The following is a 24,993-nucleotide window of genomic DNA, read 5'->3' as shown; positions in this document are numbered from 1 at the left end:
AGAGAGAGAGAGAGAGAGAGGGAATCTTAAGCAGGCTCCATGCTCAGGGAGGAGCCTGACATGGGGCTCAATCCCATGACTCTGGGATAATGACCTGAGATGAGATCAAGAGTCAAGACACTCAACTGACTGAGCCACCCAGGTGCCCCTTAATGTACAGTTTTATTGAATGTCCACAGCAAGCAACTCTCAATTTGAAAATTTCAAAGGAAACTGAGACTGGGAAAAGTTAAGAAATTCACCAAGGACCATAAAGCCATCAAGTCATGTTGGGGCATCTCCAAAAGGGCTTTCAATAAATAAAGATAAGGAAAGGCCAAAAAATATAGGTTCAGTTAAATTGCCTTATTTTGTGTTTAAAGGGATATGGTGTGGGAAGAACATGTTGTTTGTGTTTAGGTTATTAAAATTGATAGGTCTGCTCATAAATGTAAGCAAACCTCTTTGGGGAAAATAAAGTTGGGACAAATATTGGGAACATACAGCTCATCATTTTGAACAAGTACATTTGCTCATATTACATTTGTTCATTTGTATGCTGACAAAGTTTCATTGTGTGGCAAAGGTAAAGGAGTCAGGAAGGACTGACAGGGACCTGGGACCCCAGTGTGCTGGCACACTCCTGCCTCCATAAATAGTACATGATGGCAGTGATACCTCCTTGCATGGTATAATTCATTGTTTCAATAATTAATGTTGCCAGTGAATGTTTCTAAGAGTTCCAAAGGTAAATAATTTAATGTAATTACCAAGGAGGAGTGATATTACTTATTTGTTAGAACTTAAAAAAAATGGATCCTTTGTGAAAAGTGACCTCAAGGCCCCAAATGTAGGATTGATACTGTGCTAAAAAATTAAAGTGAGTATCACCACCAACTTTATACTAATATTTGCCCTATTCTGAAGGTTAGTTGGTTGGAGTCTCCAGAAGTCAGTAAAATTGGTGAATAAGGCTGGACTAACACTAACACACAATCTTTGGTTAATCCATATAGAATTTAGGAACTTTCTGAAGTGATGTGTTGCTTGTTTGGGGTTAGGACCTTGCTATTGTTGACTCTAATTCTTTCCCAATTTGATTTCAGTGTTTTAAAAAAAAATCTTTGTAATTCACTGTAAGTTTTTAAATTTATGTTTTATTATTGAAGTTATAGAAACAAATAAAAAGCCATGTCATTTTATAAGACGTACTCATTAGGAAAAAAAAAGAATTCACATATATACCTTCAGCCTCCAATTTCTCCTCTCCAGACACAACTGCTTAGCGTACCTTTTGATAGCTCTTATCATGTGCTTTCGTGTGTCTAAAATGTGTATGTGGCTTCTTGTTGGCTTTCACCCATTTCAGGAATTATTTATTCACTTCCCAAAATGGAAGATGAAGTTGTTACTTTTTAAATACCTCTTCTCTCCCACCATGCACACTTTGCATCCCCTTACTTTCCCCCAAACAGTTGTATTTTACTTTGGTTATGCCAGCATTTAGTGCTTCTATTATGCCTATGTAAATGCTTTCCACAGATGCGAAATGTATTGATTGAATTTTCTTTTTGGCACAATATTTTGCTTTCCCTGGAGTTTTTTGCATTTGCTTGGTGTTCTCTCTACATATCACTGGTCCAGTCCACCAGTTCCTCCCAGTTATGCCAATCTTCTCTCAATATGATCACATTCATTAGGTGTTCTATAAATTTCATCTCTCTGGGAGCTTTCTTACTTGTCAAGTTCCTTGTAGTTCCACTGCATAGATGTCCTCCTGGGTCTTCCTTCCCTGTCACCATGAAAATTCTCTATGTTCTTATATTAGACCTAAAACTTTCCCCTTCTTGGTTGAGTCCTTCACTTTGATGGAATACATCTTCCAATAGTTTCCTTACAGAGTTAATGAGAAATATATTTGGGGGGGGGTATATTTCTGAAGATATCTTAATTCTATTTCCGTACCTTTTTTTTGCCTGGTTTTAGAATTCTGGATTGAATATCATTTCCTTTCAGGACGCTGAAGGAACTGCTCCATTGCCTTTAACTTCAGTTTTTCCTATTAAAAGACTGGTGGAAGTCTGCCATGTGTGATCACTTTTCCTCTCTAAATTTGTAGGCTCTTTCTTTGTCTCCAGATTCTAAAATTTCATCATGATGTGCTATAGTCAGTTTATATTCATAATGCTGGTCATTCAAGTGGATTGTTTTACTTTGGGAACTCAGGTCTTCTGCTTTGGGGAAGTTTCTTGAATTATTTCTTTGATTTCTTCTCTATTTCACTATTTTTTTCTTTCTAAAACTTTTCTCTCTTTTTTTTTTTTTTTTTTTTTTTTTGGAGAAAACAAATGGGTTTGGAATTCCTGAAATAATCCTCTGCTTTCTTGTATGCTCTCCTATTTTCTACATTTGAAAATCTCCCCCTAACTTCTAGATATTTTTTCAACTTTAATGCTATCGTATTTGTTACTTTCTATGAGTTATTTTTTTCTCTGAGTTTTTTGTTTGTTTGTTTTTAGTGTTTTATTGCTTTATAAGTATAAAAAGATCTCCTCTCTCTGGATATTAATGAAAAATTTTAAGTTTTCTTCTCACTGAAATGCCTCAGTTTCTTCTGATTTGCTTTTGTTCTGTTTGTTTATTTGTTTATCTTATTCCTCATATTATACACTTCACAACTGTCTAGAGACTCTTGGCTGTTTGCTCACTACTAAGCTCATGGGAAGCTCTCTGCACGGGAGCAGAAAGACTTTTCATCCATGATCTACTGAAGTAATAAGCCAGAGACATTTCACTGGGAAATCCCAATTCCCACTGATTCCTAAGTCACTGGGAAATCCCAGAAAAGATTCCCATTTTCTGCCTGAGGCTCTGTCCCTATCTGTCTTGGAGACCAGTAAAGGAAGGCTGTTCTCTCCTCAAATATAGCTTCTGCCTTTTTCTCTTCTGAGAGCCCAATTGCACATGTTAAAACCTTTCACTGGGTTCCACATGTCTCATACTATTTTCTGTGTTTTCCATTCTGTTTTTAAATCCTTTCTTTTGTACATTTTTCCATCTACACTTCCAATTATCTGACCCCGTTTTCTATTGTGCCTAGTCAAGAACTGGCATTGTATTTAGACGTGATCAAATGCCCATTTGATTCTTTCTTATGTAATTCCAGTGCCTTGTTAACTTATCCAGCTCTTCATTTCTTTCCTCTGTTTTTTCCTTCATTTTTTTCAACATACTAATCAAAGCTGTTGTAAAGTTCTTATTTGCTTACTTCAAAATGTAGGATGACCTGGGAGTCTGTTTATGGTATCTGTTTTATTTTGTTTTTGTTCATGTGCTCTGGCCATGCTGGACATGATATATAAAAAGTTGTAGACAGGACACACCCGATGATGATGTAATTCTCCATAAAGTGTGCACCCTCCCTCTGCTAGACAAATAGGGTGGTAGCTGATCATTTCAATCCAGTCGAGGTTTGGCTGAAATGAGGCAAAATTATTCGCCTCCCTGGTAAACTTGGGACTACCTCTGCTTTGTCCCTGGCCCTTCAGGGTCCTTAAGTGAAAATTTTGTGTGATCCTCTCCCCTGAGAAGTCCCAAACTTCTAAATCTTTTTTTCATGAAACTGCCAAGAAGCAACACTGTGCCTTTTAGTGATTTTCTGGTTAGGTTTCTAGCTTCCTGTTCTGCACAGTCCCAGAATTCAGGAAATGTTCTGCACAGAAATCTGTGGCACGCTTAAGGCCACCCAGATCTCCACCAAAACTCCCTTAGTTTTTCTAGGCCCCAGTAGTGGCCCCTGCAGGTACAAAGCCCAAATTCTATCTGCACTGATAATTGACGAATGCATCCAAGTTAAACATGGCAACAAAAAGCCCACAGGGGTCTTCGAGCCCTTCCCCTCTCTGGAGGGCAGCTCCCTTGTTCTCTGTGCCTCTTGTCCATGGCGTTCAGAGCCCATCTGCATATTTACCGGGTGTGCTTGCAGCAGCAGTAGGCTTCCACTAGCTACTCTGCCCCACTTGGAAACAAAAGTCAGCAAGGTGGGTTTTTTTTTTTTTTTGAGACATGGGAAAGAATTTTATAATTGTAAGATGAACTTGGAGATGTGTTCAAGTAGCTGAAATCATGGTTAGCATTACTTCTGTGATATTTCTTTTGCCGTGTCAGTTACTGAAGATGCTGTCCTAGAAGACTAAAATAAAACAGGGCACCTGGGTGGCTCAGTCAGTTAAGCATCCAACTCCTGATTTCAGCTCAGGTCATGATCTCTTGGTTCATGAGATTGAGCCCTGCATTGGGCTCTGCGCTGACAGCCTGAAGCCTGCTTGGAATTCTTTCTCTCCCTCTCTCTCTGCTCCTTACCCCTGCAGGCACCCACTGTCTCTCTTTCTCTCAAAATAAATAAATAAACATGAAAAAAATGTGTTTCTTTTAAACTCATGCAGTGGCATGTATAGAAAAAAAGACTCAGAGGCACCTGGGTGGCTCAGTCAGTTAAGCGTCTGACCTCTTCTCAGGTAATGATCTCGCAGTTTGTGGGTTGGAGCCCCGCATCGGGCTCTGTGCTAACACTCAGAGCCTGGAGCCTGTTTCAGATTCTGTGTCTCCCTCTCTACCCCTCCCCCACTCGAGCTCGCTCTCACGCTCTCTCTCTCTCTCTCTCTCTCAAAAATGAAGATTAAACATTTTTTAAAAAAAGGTTAAAATAAAACAACTTATCAATAAACTTTGTTTTCTATTCTTGAAACTTCAGTGTAGACCTATAGAGGAGTAAGTACAAATTTATTTTGACTATCTGAAGTTACAGAGACATACAGGTATATTTTGTAGGTACAGAGAAACCAGTGTCTTATGTGAGTTATTGATGCCTTATATCATTTTATTTTGCAGCATCTAACATTTACAAGAGAATTTGATTCAGATTCTCTTAGACATTATAGCTGGGCTGCAGATACCTTGGACAATGTCAATCTTGTCTCAAGTCCTGTTCATTCTGGGTAAGTAATCTAAAAGTCACTTACCTTTATCCCATTAAATGAACATTACATTTGTTGTTTGTATTTATAAATTCATATTGACAAGCTTTATATGTATGAAATATTGTTCTTCTAAAAGACTTCATTAGTGAGTATATGTCATATATATTTGTAAATCATTTGTAAATGTTCTTTTCTGAGCAAATTGCTATACCTGTTTTTTGTTGAAAAAAAAACACTGTTGGAAAGGAAAATAATTAAAGTATTGGTAAATCTAGTCATTTCCCTTAATTTTACTTTATTCAGATAAAGTTTTATTTCTGAGTGTCTGATTTTCCTTTCTAATGGAAAATTATATATGGAGGTATTTCTGTTCATCCCTTGCTGACTGCTCTTGTGCTTTGCTTCACATGATGAAACACCTGAAATCTTCAGACCAGTTTGGTACCTCCTGCACTCCTGAAATAAAATTATGATTAAGTCTTATTAAATTACAATTAGAAGAAAAGAAATTAATTTTTAAAAGAAAAGAAGTGAATGTACCAATGTGTGTACCCCAGAAATGCTGTGGTAAAAACCACATTGAACAGGCTCCTTACCGCTGCCCCACTGGTAGCAGAATTAGAGGTGGGCGGCTTATAAGGTAGCCTGCTCTAACTACTGAATTGATAATCAGTGCATATTTACATATGGGATTCTTCACCTGTCAGTAATTAAAACTTGGGATAGTTGATGCCACACAAATGGAATAGAAATCATTGAGATGATGAAAATTTCAAGGTATTTTCACCTCTAAATTTGGCATTTAGGCCATAAATTAGTTGTGATCCAGGACAAGGACAGAGTATTTTGGAATTAAATTAGTTAACAGTAATTAACATTTCTGAAATGCTATATGTGTTATATGAATTATTTTCTGCTGCTTTTAATTAAAATAAATTGTAATAGCTTTACCTTTTTATGTGCCTGGCATTGTGTTAAATGTTTTACATGTATTATCTTACTTAATATTTTTTTGAACCTTAAAATGACACTGTGAAATAAGTTTTACCACTATCCCCATTTTGCAGATGAAAAGTCAGACTTAGAGTAATGCTGCAGGTTAAAGTATCCTACAGAATTGTGGCTTGTAGCACAAATAATTGCAATATCATTCAAATGGAAGTAATTGACGTGAAAGTACTTTGTAAACTATAAACTACACATACATATTCTTTGACTAATTAACATTACATCTCTTTAACTCGATTATAAAATTCTTTAATTATGGAGTAATAATTTTTAATTGCTTAAAATAGTTACATCATTGATGTTAGATGTTTATGGGTCTTAACTTAGAAAAGCAAAAAACAATCAGTTGGGAAGGAAACTGAAATACTTAGGATACATTCAGTGAGCCACATGTTGAAGAGGTTCTTTGTATCAAGCTTGGTGAATGCCCACCATGTTACAAAGACCTAGAGCCAACGTTTTCTCTACATAGGAAAGAAAAGTGTGTCATTTAGGAAACTTTCATGCTTTGCTTTTGTGCTTTGCTTCAAATGATAGTTGGAACTTCAAATGAGAAATTGAGGGAACATAGAATAATAAAATCAGAGGTGAACTTTCCTGTACATTGGAGATGATGAAATATTTGACTATGCAAATTCTCTCTCCTTCCTCTTGAATTTATTGAAGGCAATAGACATGTCCAGGAAAGCAAAAGTAATGGCAGCTGGCATGGGCTTATTTGAAAAGGAAAATATAGACTTGGTATACACTTGGAAATGGTTCACTAGTGCTGTCAGGTCTTAGGGAGTAGCTTCTATAGCCACTGAAGGCGAATATTTTTCCAGGTTGTCCCACAAATGCCAAAAGCCTTGGTTTCATTTTCTGACAGTTTTTATTTTTCCTTTGCTTATCATTGACATTTTCTGTTGCTTGCTTCTAATTATCTTCCATTAATTTCTCCCATTTGCTTTCTAAATTATTTTGCAGCTATTCTTCTCCACTTCCTCAGTATGATTCAAGGTGATAACTGTGTCCTTTATGTGAACCATCCTTTTTTGTATTTTTAATTTATGTGACATTTTCCCACAGTTAGATGTGTCAGTGTCTGTAGTGTATCAGCTTTTGTCATCCTGCTGTTCTTACAACTAGAAACATTCATGTGTTAGTTTTAGGATTATTTGTAGAATTACTGCTTTAGTTTAAGTATTAATAAGATACAAAAGATATGATTAAACATCACCTTTTGATTTGTTTCTATGAGTTGTATTGCATGAAATTTTATTTTGCATAGAATATGTAGAGAATGAGTTTGGAAAACAATTCATGATGTTATTGAATAACAGGACCCTTGCCCTGCTTAATATTTATTCTCTCCTTTCCTCAGTCTATTGGCTCTATAAAGTTGAAAACCTTAGAACAATAAATTACTGCTAATGAGTACCAACTAGGCACTGGGTGCTACGCAGAATCCAGAGAAAGAGCTTCTTCTTCTAATTTGTCGTTAAAATCTTCTAAGATATGTTTTGTTTTGTTTTTTTCCATTTGTGTCTGATATTCTTTGTAGTTTGGATATTTTTATATTGACACTGATGACCTTCTTAAACTACCCTCATATTGCTCACCTACAAGTGTTTTATATATATCTTTTTCATATAGATATATTTTTAGTATTAGTAACCGCATCTGACCTAGGCGGTTCCAAAGCACCTCTAACAAAATAGTTTTTGTTCAATGGGTCATTCAGTAAACATGTATTATGTGCTTACTGTATTTAGGAACTGTGCTCAGCCCTGCAGGTCAAGCAGCGAACAAGGCAGGTCTGATCCAAATTACTATCTATATTATTGAGATCAGCTCTTTGTTGCCAGGGCAAACACTGCCCTCCAAGTGTAAACACTCTTGTGTTTATATGTGCTAATACAACCACATTTCCAAACCCAGAGTTGACCTCAAATCATTTTTAATTCATTCTGTTGCTAGTATTCCCAATCACAAGTTGATTTTCACTACTGAATGCTGGGAAAGGTAAGATTTTGTCTTAGGCTTCTTTATAAGTTTGCCCTATTATCTTCATTACTGAGTAAAGGTAGTTATTAAATATGTGTGTGTCCAAGACAAGACAATGTAGGCTCCCCAGAGCAGTTTCAAGTGAGCCTTGTCATTTAGCACCCGAGGCAATTCATGTGGACACTTGCACAAGTAGATAAGTGTCTTTGTCTTTGACGAGAAAGGTGTGTATTGTGTTTTGTTTTAGAGGGGTTAGTTTCTTCCCCTCTTACTTTGAACATTACAGGGGTTCCAACCTCTCAAAGTAGATCTAATGTTACACACACACACAAAAAAAACATAACCCAGAGGAAAATGGCTAAATCCAAAATAAGCAGAAGGATATGAAGTTGATTCTACCTCACTGATGACCAGAATTGGTCCTGGACATCTGATTGCCTGGGAAATGATCACCATGCTATTGCCTTTTTCCATGGGGATGGCAGGTCAGTTGCTTTGAGGAAGAGGTTACTCTTCTAAGATCAAGTCCCCAGCTAGCACCTCCATGCAAGGTCCTAAAATCTATTTGCAAGATGTTAGAACTCTATTTAGATGAACTACATTTTAGTAGAAGATTTTTGATGGATGGGATTTTCCACCACCACCCCCAATACTATAGGTATTCAAACAATTTTCTCATTATCAACATTTATTGCTGTTGCAGTAATAAGCGTATTTTCACATGTGGAAGTTGGAATGCACAGGGGCATAGTGTTCTCCTGTCTGACCTCCACTCTTCCATGAGTCGGATTCACTGGTTTATGTTACCAGAGTGCTTTATGACAGCAGAGATTTGGGGACGACTCTTCATGAGCATGTGAAAGGAATCGAGAATTGCAATATGCTATTACCCAGATGAGATGCTATAAGTTTCTCTATATTTTCATATCTACATGCAAACAAATATTTTTTTCTTCATTAGCTTTAATGTAAAGGCCAATGACAGAATTATAATATATAATTTAGAGACATCTTCTAAAAAGTCTAGGTTACTAGTTTTGTATGGCTGTGTAAATACTCAAGTATAGTTATTTTCAACAGTTTTAAAGTCAAATTTATGCTGAAAGGATTAAATCCCTTTCCATCAAAATTGCCTTGGCAGAACTAGGCATCTGCTTTTGTTCTTATATTCTGCTTTGTGATAGTGCAAATTAGACTGGTATGATTAAATACGTACATATTTATTTTAGGAGTTGTACATGTTAAGACATACCATGGAGTTTCATCTGACTTGTCAGGGAGTGAGAGTCCATAGTGAGCATATGGCTAAAACCACTTATAGTGGTTAAAATGACCTTTGAATACAGCATAAGCCATCTGCAGAGGCCACATATGGCAGCCTGGGCTTGGGTTTTTAAATGCACAACAGTTTTTGTTACAGCTTTGAACCATTCACTGTTCCTCAATCGGAGCATCTGACAAAGTGGTTGGCTTCTACTAGGAGGCCACGTCCCACCAATAATAAGTTGTCACGTTTCCCTTTTTGCCCAATTCACAAGTTAAATGCATGTTTGGTGTGACTCCACTGTATTTACTTTCCAGTTTATTTTTAAAGAGAGGAAATGATAGCCACATTGTCTGTCGTTTTAAACCTTAACATTTAATTTCAAAACCTGCTGTGAAGATGGTTTATATGTATCCTTGATTTGGCCTCTGGTCTTCTCCCTACAGGTTTCTGGTTAGTTTTATGGTGGATGCAAGAGGAGGCTCCATGAGAGGGAGCCGTCACCACGGGATGAGAATCATCATCCCCCCGCGCAAGTGTACGGCCCCCACCCGAATCACCTGCCGATTGGTAAAGAGACATAAACTGGCCAACCCACCCCCCATGGTGGAAGGAGAGGGATTAGCCAGTAGGCTGGTAGAAATGGGTCCTGCAGGGGCACAATTTTTAGGGTAAGTGCTTTTGTCAATTTTTATCTTGGCCCTTGTATGATATATATGATTTTCTTTGCCCTTTTTAACTCAAGTAGTTAACTATTAAGACGGCATAGTCGGACCATTTTGATTGAGTACACCTCTCGTGTAGTGTCAAAGGTCACAAAGCTGTGTAATTCTGTGAAAAGCGAGTAGGCTGATACTTCCTTAACTCAGTTTGCTGGTCAAAGCTTTTACTAACCAAGAAGCATGTTCTCTGCTCAGTGAGTGCACGGAACCCCAGCAGCCCCTGTAGAAGTCAAGGCACCATTCTTAAGAAAAAATACAGATGTTGGAATTATATGAATAACTGGCTACTATGGGTACATGCCTTTTTAAGAGATAATTTGTAGGGACATAATCCATTGTGATAATGATATTTTACAAAAAGGAAAAATAAATTCTTTTCCTGAGGTGGCACTTGGGTGCAAATCAGGCAGGCTCTGTCGTGACGGACAGTTTGTTCACAATTTCCCCTTCTCGTTTCTCTTCCTGCTGCATGGATGTTATTCAGTAAACTGCATCTTCCTACCAATCCTCCCCCTGTAAATGAGGGTGAGAGTTTGGTTAGCCGAATCCTGCAGCTTGGGCCTCAAGGAACAAAATTTATTGGGTAGGATCTTTATAGACAAGATTCAGAATGTCTACAATTCTTTCTCCATTTTCAATTTTTTTCTGTCACACCCATGGTCTTATTCTTGTCTTAAGTTTCTTTTTATTTTTTCAGTTTTTAATGCTTTCAGTTGATGTGTGTCACTGAAAGAAACAAAAATCATAGTGGCTTGACTTAATGTAGCATCGCTACCTATCTTGTGCTTCTCCGGCATGTGGAATTTCCTGCAAGCATTCTGCTTCGTAACTTTGTGCTTTTGTAAACCTTTCTTTAATTTGAAATGTTTCAACTGAATATGGTAGTTTTTAAGACAGACTGACAATCTAATTTTAACCCAGTGTAAGAGAAAGTATTTGCAGGCTTTGAATCAACATTTGCTGTAAATGATATATATGTGTGTGAATATATATATGTGTGTATATATATATATATATATATATATATATGTGTGTGTGTGTGTGTGTCTAGAGTTACATTTTCTTCAAAGTACATACTTATGCATACTAAGTAATCTTCATGGTCTTTGAGAAAGAAAAGTCCTCAATAAGTAAACTGATTTTGATAAATGTTGGGGCTAGAAGATATTTAAAGAAAGCCAAATAGGCAGCAGATAGAATGTTCTACTACAGTTATTAAATCGTCTTGTTTTGTTTTGTTGAAGCTGAAATGTGTTGGTATCTGTTGTTTGTTTGCTTGTCTGTCTGGTTGGGGGATTTGCCTTGGCAGTCTGCATGAAGAAACCTGTTATGAAAACTTATGCTTGGCTTTCACCTTGGTCAGAGGCCCTGGTTCATACCTTCTCTCCAGTGTTGTTCAATGTCCTACACAAAGCCACTTTCCTCAAATATTTACAGAGACAGTATCTGATACATTAACCTGCAAAGATTGTATCTAGTTCTCAAAAAAAACAAAAGTCATATCAGATGTGGTTAAAAACTATGGTAAATATCTTAACTCTTGAAATTATTAACACTCTTAGGAGTAGTTGATTTTGTTTTTATCTACCAAAAAATAAAGGCATTATTAAAAAATGTTGAAATCCTTAATTTGAATTAATTCTAATTATTTTGTCAAAAGTAAAATGATCATATTTATCATCCTATTTTAAGAGAATGCTTTTGTGATAAATAAAATGTTCATACATATTCATGTTATTGGATCATTACAACAACTAGCCCTTTTTATGCTCTTACCTATCTGAACCCGTATCTTCTGTTGTGACATGCACATAAACGTGTAGGGTAAGAGGTGAGGTTACATACAACCTCTGTAGGAGAATAATGATACTGTCTACTAAATGTCATAAAATAAAGCTGCACAATCCAACTACATAAACTGTGTGTGATTGTGGTCTGCTTACTTCCATTCATCCTTTTTAGCCATTTATCCTGTTTTAAAATTTAACAAAATGATTCCTGTGCTTGATTGGCTGTCTTCAATTTGCAGCCATTCTTATGCATTCTTCTGCAAAAGGACACTGTCAAAATTTAATATATCATTAGATTACAATTTCAAACCAACAAGTGCTTTTTCAGAAAGTTTAAATATTTCTGTGCAGGTTATTATAGTGTTAGGAAATTAAGCTGCCCACAACCATCTCACAAATTAAACACCAGAGAAAACTGCCTTAACCATACAGGCCATTAAAAGTCATGGAAAGTCACTGTTGGAGGGAGTGAATTGTTATGTCGACTGTTTGCTTGCGAAGGGACAAACACCTGTGATCTTTCAAAATAGGAAATCTATAGAATTTCTTTTTCAAAGAAATGACTGTGTCCTTTTAAATCATTAGCTTTTTGTATAATATACCTATTGTGTTTTTAAAAATGGACCAACTTCCTTATGGTCTGTTTTAATCTTTCAATTCCTTGATTCAAAATTCCTGTTTATATGTGCTGAATATTTTCTCCCATATTAAATCAAATGCCTAACATATGATAGGCCCTTATGAATTGTTTGTGAATGAATGAATGATGGCATGTTATCAGGCTTCTGATATATTATTTATTAGCAAATGATTCTGCAGCTTTGAAATCATTCCCAACCTTAGTGGCACCTCTGATTTTCAAATGAATACTGTTAATGAAACTTTTTTTTTAAGTATGATACTATAAACATATTTCATTTTGATACCAAAATAATGTGGATTTCTTTTCCAGCCCTGTCATAGTGGAAATCCCTCACTTTGGGTCCATGAGAGGAAAGGAGAGAGAACTCATTGTTCTTCGAAGTGAAAATGGTGAAACATGGAAGGAGCATCAGTTTGACAGTAAAAATGAAGATTTAACCGAATTACTCAATGGCATGGATGAAGGTAATGGTGACAAGTCCTGGTTTCTGTCAATGTCTGCAGGTAGAAATCAAAGGCATGACTACACCAGAGTTAACTGCACCTGAAATTCACATGTCTGCATCCTGAGCTTGGGGTCCGGTTCCTCAGTGTTTAGTGCTCTTATCTGTATGCAAGGCATGAAGTTCCAGTCAATCCAACAGCCTTTTGTTTTCATAACACTAATGTACAAATACCACTTGATGATTCTTTCCATCTTCAATGAGATATATTAATCTTTCCAAAACCTGAGAAAGTTTTCTAAATTAAAAATGTGTCAGGAGGAGGGGAAATAATAGTGGAAGGTATGCAAAGCATGCAGGACATTTTTAAGAAAATATGTTCACATTTTACTTTTGGAGTTATTATTTCTGGATCCTTTCTTGTGTCTCCATCTTCTCCCCGATTATGTCAACATTCTTCGTGAATTTTTAACTTCTGTTGGGCAATAATAAGTTGCAAGACTAATTATTGGAGTCTGTGTCGTATTCTGTGACCTAGTAGGGCACATAGCTGAGTGTATCACTTCCCATACACACCTTCTTCAGCTCTCTGACCCTTAGAACAAAGCAGGTTTTCTTAGTAGACATTGGGAATGGACTTGTTTTGAGAGTAGGTACTTGATGCAGAGTTTTCCTTTAAAGGGGTGAAAAACAATTAGAGGCCAAATGCATCACAGAAAGACTCTAATTTTTTTAAGTTTGTTTATTTATTTATTTATTTATTTAGAGCAAGCTAGCAAGAGAGAGGGGGAGAGAGAGAGAGAATCCCAAGCAAGCTCTGCACTGTCAGTGAAGAACCTGATGTGGGTCTCAAACTCATGAACTGTGAAATCATGACCTGAGCCAGTCAGACGCTAAACCGACTGAGCCTGACTAATCTTTATACTGACTCCCTAATCACTACAAATTCAGCAATTGTTTTAAAGAATAGCTTTATTGGAGATATAGTTCACCTGCCATAAAATTCGCTGTCCTAGCATTTAATGCACTGGCTTTTGGAATGCACCCAGCACAGTCTTCTGGTTTCAGAGTGACGACAAAGGCGCTAGAACGACTCGGGTGTTTGAGGGATGACCATGGTCAAGTTCTTTGGTCCCTGTGAGCCTCTTTGGCTTCTGCAAAATGGAGATACCTTCCTTACTTCATAGGGCTGTTACTGGGAAAAAATAATTCTGTGAAGCACTTATGAAATACAGCCTTTGTCACATAGTAAGTCCTCAATAAATATCAGCTGTTGTCACTATTCATTCTATAGAAAAAAATTGTCCTATCAAAGGTTCTGTAAAAGACACAGTTCATCACTGCCAACCAAGAATTTAAAGATGTTTTTACAGCAGGGTAGGAGGAAATTATTAATTGTTGAGTTTCTAGCATTTGTGAGAGAGTGATAAATTCCTTTCTATATGAAAATTTAAAACAAAAGTATAGTACTATAAAGTAGGTAGTTTTAATCACACGTTTAAAAAATTTTTCTTTTAACATTTATTTACTGTTTATTATTTTTTTATGTTTTTAATGTGTATTTTTGAGAGAGAGAGTCAGAGTGTAAGCAGGAGAGGGGCAGAGAGAGAGGGAGACACAAAAATCTGAAGTAGGCTCCAGGCTCTGAGCTGTCAGCACAGAGCCCAACACAGGGCTCAAACCCATGAACCCTGAGATCATGATCTGAACTGAAGTCAGACACTTAACCAACTGAGCCACCCACGTACCCCTTTAATCACCCTTTATAGATGAGGGAACAGAAGTTCAGACAAGTCAAGTCACTTACCTAATATTACCCAAACTAAGTAGCAGCGCTGGGTTAGAAATCTGGTTTTATCTTGTTTTCAAAGATTTAACCATATCCCACTTATTTTAGAAATGTGTGCCCTGTGGAGAAGAAAATAAATGTAAACAGGAAAATTCCTACCAACCTCTAGATTTAAGGTTCAGGAGAATAATCATCTTAAATGAGCATATATTAAATGTTTACATATGATACTGATATTTATATCATATATCGGCTATAACTTCAAATAATTTCTGATAGGAACATGCAGTGGTAATTATGATTTCTAATTTTTATTACCTAGTCATTCTCTTCTAAGGACATTGATAAGGAAACACAATTAAAAATTTTAAAAAGAATACATCTTAAGAGAATGAATTGAATTAGCATTTTGAAAATAGTAAAAGAATATAGATGATTCAGGATTCAAAAATGGAGAGAATAAGAAAAATGGGTTATCCAGAGAGGGTGGTTATTTTAAGGAAAATAAAGTATGTAAATATTTTCATGTATCTAGTATTTCTTAAATGCCAATGTAGATTATTAGTTTTTAACGTGTAGCGTCTCCTATACAAGGAGTTTCTTTTCTTTCTCTCTTTTTCTTTCTTTCTTTCTTTCTTTCTTTCTTTCTTTCTTTCTTTCTTTCTTTCTAGATAACTACCTTGATACTGTAACCTCTTGAAGGCAGGGTACATGTCTTAATCACCTTTGAACCCCCAGTGTCAGGCACAATGCTGATTTAGGTTTTCCCCCCTTGCTGGTAAGGGGCAGAAGGAGGAACTTCTCAAAATATGTAGCTAGCTGGAGGAAAAGTTCTCATTGGTCTATTTCTTCTACCCCAAATGTCACTAATGTTAATCTACAGGAGAAGAAAATTAAAGAGGAGCATTTACTTTGAGGAAATTTCTGAGAAATTAACATTATTCTAGGAAGAATACTGAACATTCTAAAACAGTACTGCCTAGTAGATGATGATTTATATGATGATGGAAATACTCTATACATGGGCTGTCCAAGAGTAATCACTAGTCACATGTGACTCCGGAGTACTTGAAATATGACTCGTACAGTTGAGGAAGGTAATGTTTAATTTTGTTTAATTAATTTCAGATAGCCACATGTGGCCACTCGCTACCTCATTGGACATTGTAGTTCTAGCAAAAACACTGAATATTCTAATATAGTCTCCTTCATTTTTGAGTATAGATTATAATATGTCCATCCTACCAGGCACAGGTAGAATTTTTGAAAAAAAAATTAGTAGATTCTTTTTTTTTTAAGTTTATTTATTTATTTTGAGAGAGAGAAAGAGAGAGCAGGGGAGGCGCAGAGGGAGAGGATCCCAAGGAGGCCCTGACACAGGGCTCAAAATCATGAACTGTGAGGTCATGACTTGAGCTGAACCCAAGAGTCAGACACTAAACTGACTGAGCCACCAGTTTTTGGGGCACCCGCAATTTTTTTTCAATTTTTAAGGATTATTTATGGAATGGATTTCCATGGTTTCATGCTAATTATCTTCATTTTGTTTTTATTAAACCAGTTTTAAATTGGAATTAGTCATATCTTTGCTTAGAAATTATGCCCCTCGAGCTTCCACACTCAGGACATATGTCAAGAAATGATGATATTAGCCCTCTGTCCTGGATTCTGTGTGTTATCTTGGAAATAGTAGATAGAGTTTCTTTGTTACATTTTTAAAGACCAGTTAAACTTTGGTTCTATTTTAGGCAATTAAAAGAAAACGTAAATACTTCTAGGCTTAAAGAATCTAGCACTGGAGGTACTTCAGCAAAAATAAGGACTAAATTCTCCAGGCACAGTGGTTTTCTTCATGGATTAAGTTTTAAAGTAACAATAATGAAGGAAGTACTATACATATTTTATAGCTGAAACTCAATCAGATTTCATACCAAGCTTAAGCCCCACTTATCACCACTCTTCTCTAGTACCCAAAGACATTTCATTCATACTGGAACATCCCCCTTCTAAAAACAGACAAAAATCAAAATCATCCTATCTCTTAAAAAAAAAAATCCAACACTTCTATTTCCCTAAGGTCCAGCTATTCAAAGTTCTCATAGGAAAAGAAGCATGAGCGCAGAACAGAAGTTTTCATGTTGTGTTCTACCTTCTTCCCTCTGCCCCACCCCCCCTTTGTTTATTCCTGGATAGTTGTTAATGAGCATCATAACAGTAGTACAGAAAACAAACCAGTGACTAGATCACTCAAGACTTCCTTAAAGAAAAAGAAAAAAGCATCCTGTTGTTTTAATTTATTAATTTCCCCAATTTATAACAATAAGCCTTATCTGTCATCCATGGCAAGTGACTCTTGGTATTACATGTTTTATTATAAATGTCTCCTTTTTTACCCTCTTTTCCATAAATAAATTCTGCTCTGTAACTAATCTATATGCTATTTTTATAACCAGTCCTGTTGCACCTTATTCTCTGAAAAATCTTAAAACCCAAATGTTAAAAATCATCTTAGGCAATATTTTGATAACTGACTTTTACGATACCATGCAATTGTAAGGATTAGATATGGTTCTGTAATATTTCAAAACTTGCAAAGCCTTTCCAAGTGCACAAATGGAGTAGTTAGAATAGCTCCAAAGAAAGACAAGTGTAAGGAGGAGGAAAATTTTCCTAGTGTAATATAGTGGTTAGGATCAGGATCTGTGGACGTCACATAGACCACAATTCCCATGCTGACTTCCTAGCTGTGTTATCCTAACCAAGCACTCAGTCTTTCTAAAATTTCATTTAAATCTGTAAAGTGAGGATACCTCATAGAGAGCTAAGGGGGAACTGACTAGCTAATATATGTAAAGTTCTTAATCCAAGGTCTGATGCATAAGAACCACTCAATCAATGTTAGTATTTGTCACGGCTGCCATGTACAGTTGTGCAGGAGAGCAAGTAGGAACTGAAATCTTGCCTCTTCCCCTTGCCAAGACATCTGCTCTGACACTGGCCTGCAGGACAAAGAGACAATCTTAACTAATGTTCCCAAGCCATTTACCTGCAAGGTGGTGTCTGTCCTAAGTGGCACCCTTTTCCAAATTGCACGTGGCTAGTTGAAGCCCTGGTCAGGGTTGATGAAGGTGACATTCTCTCCATCACCACTACACAGTCAGGCAATGGTAGGAAAATAGATCTAGATCTAGACTTCTAAAGTCCAGGCTTCTGACCCCAAATTTACTTGTTTTTCTATAATACCCCTTTGCCTTTCTGTATTCTCAAATGAAGGATGCCTATGAAAGTGTTTTGCGTGAAACAAAAATGTTACTTAAATGTTAGCTGCTATTTAAGTCTTGCATTACTCATCAAGGTACCATCTTAGCTCTTATATGACTCAAAAGGATATGGTGTGGATTCAAGAAAAACTGTCATTGCAAATGTGGTAGAATTAGGATTTATTTCTGCCACTAGGAGCCTGGAGACACAAGCATCAATGATTATGCTAATGAAGCAGGTGTGTTAGCAGAGCTCTACTGAAGTAAGAGGCTAGAATGACAGAGGACAGTTGGTCTGGGTGTGAAGAACCTGCTGTTACCAATAAGATATCATGTGGCAGAAGCGACTTTCCTCTTTGGAGGCGGACCCAGATCTTGTCCTAGCACTTGTCAATTCTCTGCTGAGAAAAAGATACTGGAAAACACAAAATAAATTCATTCTGCTCCCCCCAAAAACGTCATCTTTAAAGTGAACCAAGTTGAATCTACTTTGTAAGTTTGTTTAAAATCTTTAGTTAAACTCACAAAGTTCAATTAAACATGTTTAAAATTCTGCCTCTAAAGTCAGACCCCAAAGGGTGTTTTGTGGTTTATGGTTTTGCTGGACCTGAGAGGATTCACTAGTAGAAGAATCCTTCCTCCTTGGAGGTCTTAAAATTGAAGAGCTGGAGAAATGCTCTAGTGTGGCACTGACACTAAGGTTGCCACTAGTTACACGTGGCTACAGGGCACTTGAAATGGGGCCAGTGCACATTGAGATGTACTGTGAATGTAAACTACACCAGATGTGCAGAGCAACCCCCCAATCGATATCTCATTAATATTTTTTACATTGGCTACATGTTGGAATGGTAATGTTTTGGATATACTGGGCTAAATAAAAGATATTATTAAAATTGGGGCACCTGGGTGGCTTAGTTGCTTAAGTGTCTGACTCTTGTTCTCAGCCTAGGTCTTGATCTCAGGGTTGTGAGTTCAAGCCCCATGTTGGGCTTCTGTGTTGGGCGTGGAGCCTACTTTTAAAAAAAAGATACCATTAAAATTAATTTTACCTATTCCTTTTTAATTTTCCAGGGTGGCTATAAAGAAATTTAAAGTTCCAAATGTGGTTTGCATTATATTTCTTTTAGACGGTGCTTCTCTGGACAATGTATAGATTTGGAGAGACACATTTATTAGGTTTTAAAATCAAAATCATTGCTACCTAAGCATCACAAGAATGCTTTGAACATATAGGAATTATGCTATTATTTTAAAATCCCAACCACTGTGTTGGACCAAAGTTTTGCTGAAGCTCTCCAAACAATGCCATCATGCCAGGAAAATGTTTCCTTCCTGTTGTCATTGTTTTCCCATGAGACCAAGTGAAAGTTTAAAATAATGCATTTTAGATAAAATAATTATGCTATTTTTCTGTAAGTTGAAGCAGGAAAGAGAAATTGATAACTATAATGTCAAGTAACAGAAAACTAATTTTCCATAATTTTGTTATCTAACTATACGAACAATAATTACAGAGGCAGATGTTTCAGTTAAAAATTGCTACTTTGGTTCAAATGAACTCATTTTTAATTCATCAGGCATGAGACAAAGCATAATCTTAAAGCATCAAGTTAGATTGTAGAAGCGTCCAGTGCTGAGAAGTGGAACACGTAGCTTTATGTTGTACACAGCACCATCTGCTGGACAAATCTGTTAACAATTTTGAAAAATTCTGGAGGAAAAAGTAAAAACAACTTAACCAAATGAAGATTATGTTAGGGTGTCAAAAAACAAAAAGCATACCAAATACTATCAGTTAAACCCTTCAGCTTGTTGCCATAAAACTCATTTTAAATCAGTTGCTTGATACCTACCATAGTGCAAAAGGAAGGGAAATAGAACAGCTACCCCAAACCAACTAGCTGGGAAATGAGAATGGGACCAAGCCAAATAAACATTAACCACAGCGAGCCTTATATGTGCCTGTGTAAATGGATTTGCCAGCATTTACATCTTTTTATAAAACATTAGTAGGTCAAAATAATGATGTCAGACACCCTGACCCACTTGTCAGACAGAATGGGACTCTTGGCCCTCTGAGGACAGGGAAGCAAGGCTGAGAGATTGGGTGCAAGCTTTTATGACCTTTAGTGCAGATGAGAATGGAGGCCAGGGTGCCAGACACAGCAGGTCTAGGGCCCTTGGAGTTCGTTGTGCTTCTGTATCTGCTGCACATGCTGGGTTACTGATTTATGGTGTTCAGCTTTAAAGAATTATATATGATCCTGATTTTGAACATGGGATTATATTATTTGTTTTTTGCCTTCATATCGTAGTAATGGTTTAAACAAAGGGTTGAAGAAAGTGCCATAATGGAGCTAATTGCCTGAAAGCCATGCCTTTTTATTTACATAAGTGGAAAACTAAGCAAATGTGGAAGAACATTTTCCTGGAAAAAATACATAGAGAAGCCAATGCATAGAATATAAAGTTTCTGCAATCCTGGAGGAAACCCTTATAATGATTATTCCAGCATGAGCAAACACTCCCTAACTTCTCTTCCAGAAAGCCTTCCCTAAACCCCAGACTAAGTTAGATCCACCTGGTAAATATGTCCACAACATCTGGCCTGTCTTCTTCCATAACAAGCAACTTTGAACTTTGCTATCTTCCATGATGTACGATAAAGTCCCTGTGGACAGGGACTTGGCTTGACTTGTTGACAGCCATATTCCCAGTGCATGTAGCAGCTCTTGGCACAGTATTGTCACCACACCATAACTTGTTGAATGAATGGAAAAATAAATGCTTTGTATCCAAGCCTATGTCCCCACTCTTGATGATACATTTCCTTAATAATTCAGTGACCTATACCCAAGAGAGAAAGCAACTTTCTAAAGGAAGGGGTGCCACAACCAAATGAGGAGAGGTGGTCTGCATGGGAGGGAAAGGGCACAAAATGATTAGAAATTAGTTTTCAAAAAATAATTTTAAAATATAATTGTCAGAAATTGTATGGATTGCTAAAACCGGAGGGGAAACAAATAGATAATTCATTGTTTCTAGACAGTCATCATTAGCTCTCAATGCATTGTACAAATCTGAATAACAAAGAAGATCCTTACCTTGCACAAAGATGTAAAATAATGCTGATCGAGACAGATATAAAGTGCATACTGGAAATGAATAAGAATAGGAGTTAAATTTCTAAAATTGTACCTGTACATGGGACCTCTCTGTAATCTTTGCAATTTCCCATGAATTTATAATTATTTCAAAATAAAAGTTGGACAAAATCGGAGAGGTTTCTATTATGTTTACATTGAGGAAGAAGGATCAAGTTGTATCATTTGGGTTTTTTTTTTTCCTGCAACTTCTTGGACAGACTTATTACAAAAGTTGCATATTCAGATGAAGCTGAATTTGAATTCCGAGGAGATGAACGTCTATGATTTCCTGAAATATTTGAATGAATATATTACAAGTGCCCTGGTGTTCCACATATTCTATAGCCAGAGCTGAATGTTACAGACTTGTCTTTTATTTCCTTCATTTCTCCCAATTTATTTATAAATTCTTATATTTAATACTTTGTAATTAGTGAAACCTTATTTTGAAATCTGGAATGAAAATAAAATGACAGCAATTAAGATTCATACACCATAGAGATATAGACATAATGTGTTGTTGCTCTTGTTGTTGTTGTTGTTGTTGTTGTTTAATCCAACCTTAGATCTGCCACAGATTGGTTTTCTGTTTCTCCTCTATTCCAAAGCTGTATGACCTTGGAAAGAATAAGTAGCTTGAATTATTACATGAACAGAACTATGCTGGTGGCTTTATATCATTTATTTGTCATATCTACCCCAGAGGACGCTTTTCTTATCCTGATCTTATAGACAAGGAACATTAAGGCTCAGAGTTCAGGAACTTATCCAAAGTCCAAGCTCACTGGTTGGAGAGTTAGATTTGAGCCCAAGGCAACTGTCTCCAGTGACTTCCCAGAGAACCATCCTGGCTAGCTTGCCCTTTTGAAATCTAACATTGTAGGCCTCAGTTTTCCCCCACACCTCATATCAAATTCTCCTTTCTTAGAGGATCATGCTGAGCAGAATATTCACCTGACTAAAAATTAAACTCTAGGTACAGAAATCATCCTTTGTGAAAACTTGAGGTTGTATTCCTTCTATAGACTATTCACAGTCAAACCTGACCCCACACTCACAAACAGCTTTCAGAAAACAAATTTGGTGTAGGAAAAAGAATCATGGTCCCATCTGACCAAGTTATCTAGATATTTAATCATGTGCATGTAAGAATGAGGCAAAACTAACCAAGGATGATCATTTGAAATCTTTAAGATTAACCCATTTAGTGGGAACATGATTTCACTCCTGTTATTTATGCTTCATTGTATGATAATCTCCGTAACCATTTATATTCACAAAGCATTTTTTGATTCTTCTTGCTCTGTTGCAAAATCTCAGTTACAGAGAAAGCTGTCCCACCTTTTACAGATAAAGAAACTGAGTTACAAGGTGCTTGAGAAATTTATCATTAATCAGTGAAGTAAGAAAACTGTAGAACATTAGTTTCCATTTATTGCACAGCAGAAAGTGCCACTGTAATCAGAGCTTTCTGCTCATAGAGCAAGCCAACAAGAAGGGACATCACCTTCTGGACCAGGGTATCTGCATATCTGTCCATTACTCATCCATTTATCAACTACTACCCCTGTGCCAGGTAATCTGCAAATACATTGTGTTAAATCATGGTTGAAGTCCATGTCTGTGTGACTTCATCACTTCTCCCTGACCCTGTTCCTAGACCTAGGTTCTAAGCTCTAAAGCAGACAGGTCACTTTGGACAGGTCACTTATTCTCTTTGAACTTCACACACCCTCTTTACCAAATGCTTTGTGGGACAAATAGTAACTGACTTGCCAGAAAGTAGAGACATTCAGTGAGTGTAAATTGTAACATTCCTCCTGACCAAGCCTACCTGTTTCAGAACTCATCTCTTTCTTTTCCCTTAATCGTGTGTGTGTGTGTGTGTGTGTGTGTGTGTGCGTGTGTGTGTGTGTGTGTGTGTGTGTGAGAGAGAGAGAGAGAGAGAGAGAGGGAGAAAACTTTACTAGTAACAGATTAAACAGAGAAAGAGAGGGGGTTTTAGGGTCTTTTCATAGTCTATCAATCGCCCCGAAAGGTAAGAAGCTCTTTATTTTTATGTCATTTTCTCCTTTAATTCTATAGGTATGGAGTGGTTTAGTAAATTTTTTTAAGCCATTTAAAAGTAATGGATAGGGGCACCTGGGTGACTCAGTGGGTTAAGCGTCTGACTCTTGATTTCAGCTCAGGTCATGATCTCACAGTTTGTGGGTTCAAGTCCCACATTGGGCTCTGCGCTGACGACTCAAAGCCTGCTTGGGATTGTCTCTCTCTCTGCTCCTCCCCCATTGTCTCTCTCTCTTTCTCTCTCTCTCTCTCAAATAAATAAACTTAAAAAAAAACAGTAATGGATATTATTGCCTCATAAGCTCCTCTTCTCATATTGAACCATCCTTGCAATGTTTTTCATAAGATCCTATTGTCATGTTTTTCACAATTTGGGTTCTGAGTCTTTAGGGACAGACTTAGGGTGAAGTCTAAGACTTTGCTTCCCAGACATGTCAAGTCATAAAGTCACCTGAATTGACTGTGAAAAACAGCTTTTCAGGTTCCACTCCTGGCCTACCAAGTCAGAATCTCCAGGAGAGAAACCTAGGAATCTGTGCTTTTAATAGATAGCTCTGGTGATCTTGCCAGATCTTGCAAGATCTTATGATCTTGCCAGATTGGAGCACACACAAGCTGGGTTTTCTGTGGGTATGAATAGGACACAGGCATCATATCTGTAGGTTATTTTCTTGGTTTTATCTATGGAAAGGATAGGAGCATAGCAAAGATTCTTGGTTCTATATTCCTGCTTCTCTAACCTAATAATAGACCATTTTAAAATCTGAATACAGGTGTGTCTGGGTGGTTCAATCAGTTGAGCATCCAACTTTTGATTTCAGCTCAGGTCATGATCCCAGGGTTGTGGGATCAACCCCTGTGTTGGGCCCCACACTGAGCATGGCACATGGCACTTTCTTAAGATTCTCTTTCCTTCTGCCCTGCCCCCCTGCTCGCATTCTTTCTCTCTCTGTCTCGAAAGAAAAAGAAATCTGAGTACAAGTATATTCAGTCCTGGAAAGAATATTGACATTATTCATATATACGTAATTAGACTTTATTGCTATTTGCCTGGAAATGTGACTTTTCTGACATACTTTTTTAGTTTGCAACACAGAACGTTTCAGAAGAGTTTGATATTCTCATAAGTTTTCAATGCCCTTTGGATAAACGTCCATTAAGTAAATGGTAATTTCTCTTATAAACACATGGACATAATAAAATTTACTGTGGATTAAAGAGTAGGAAGACAAGATCCACTTTTCCTCATACAATTTTTTAAAAAATTATTAAAAGAACAAACAATAATCAGTCTACTAAACTATATATATTTTAAAGCAAGATTTTTTGTTTAATTTTGAAAAAGAGAGAGAGTGTGTGTTTGTGTGTTCAAGTGGGGGAGGGTCAGAGAGAGAGGGAGAGAGAGAATCCCAAGCAGGCTCCATGTTGTCAGTGCAGAGCCTGATGCAGGGCTCGATCCCACAAACCATGAGATCGTGACCTGAGCAGAAATTAAAAGAGTTGGATGCTCAACCGACTGAGCCCCCCAGGCACCCCTTAAAGGAAGACTTACAGAATTATGCAGTTATTTGGTATGAAAAGTGTGAGTCTCTATTAATTCCCAGTGATGTCTTTGTTCAGTGGATACTAGTTGAATACCTGCCATGGGCCAAGCCTCAACATCAAACGTCATTTAATTTAACGTAATTTTACTGTGGTTACTTCACATTTTATGAAAAGAAAATCTAGTTTTCATATACATTAACAGCTTATCAAAACTATAAATAGAATAAAAAGCCTCGTGATCAGGTGCTTATGATGGACAATATGGCCACAAGTCAGGGCTTCCCAGCTGCTGTGTGTCAACAACTTCCTTCCTCTTTCAGGCCTCTCGAGTCAGCTAAGATCATTTCATTACTGTGTTTCAGTCTCCTTT

At 37.0% G+C, this 24,993-nt stretch overlaps 1 protein-coding gene across 1 annotated transcript in view; it reads left to right on the top strand.

The window, feature by feature from the left end:
- ANK3 (ankyrin 3) overlaps positions 1-24,993 on the top strand; it is a 335,763-nt gene that overhangs the window by 248,392 nt on the left and 62,378 nt on the right. The window contains exons 26-28 of the mRNA XM_049646133.1: positions 4,870-4,976; positions 9,663-9,887; positions 12,681-12,835. Of these exons, the coding sequence (XP_049502090.1) occupies positions 4,870-4,976; positions 9,663-9,887; positions 12,681-12,835 (487 nt within the window). The remainder of the gene's footprint in view (positions 1-4,869; positions 4,977-9,662; positions 9,888-12,680; positions 12,836-24,993) is intronic.

The sequence above is a fragment of the Panthera uncia genome, chromosome D2, assembly GCF_023721935.1.
Source record: "Panthera uncia isolate 11264 chromosome D2, Puncia_PCG_1.0, whole genome shotgun sequence".
Classification (NCBI taxonomy): Eukaryota; Metazoa; Chordata; class Mammalia; order Carnivora; family Felidae; genus Panthera; species Panthera uncia.
Note: the sequence above shows the minus strand (reverse complement) of the source record. Positions and strands in the feature narration are given on the sequence as shown.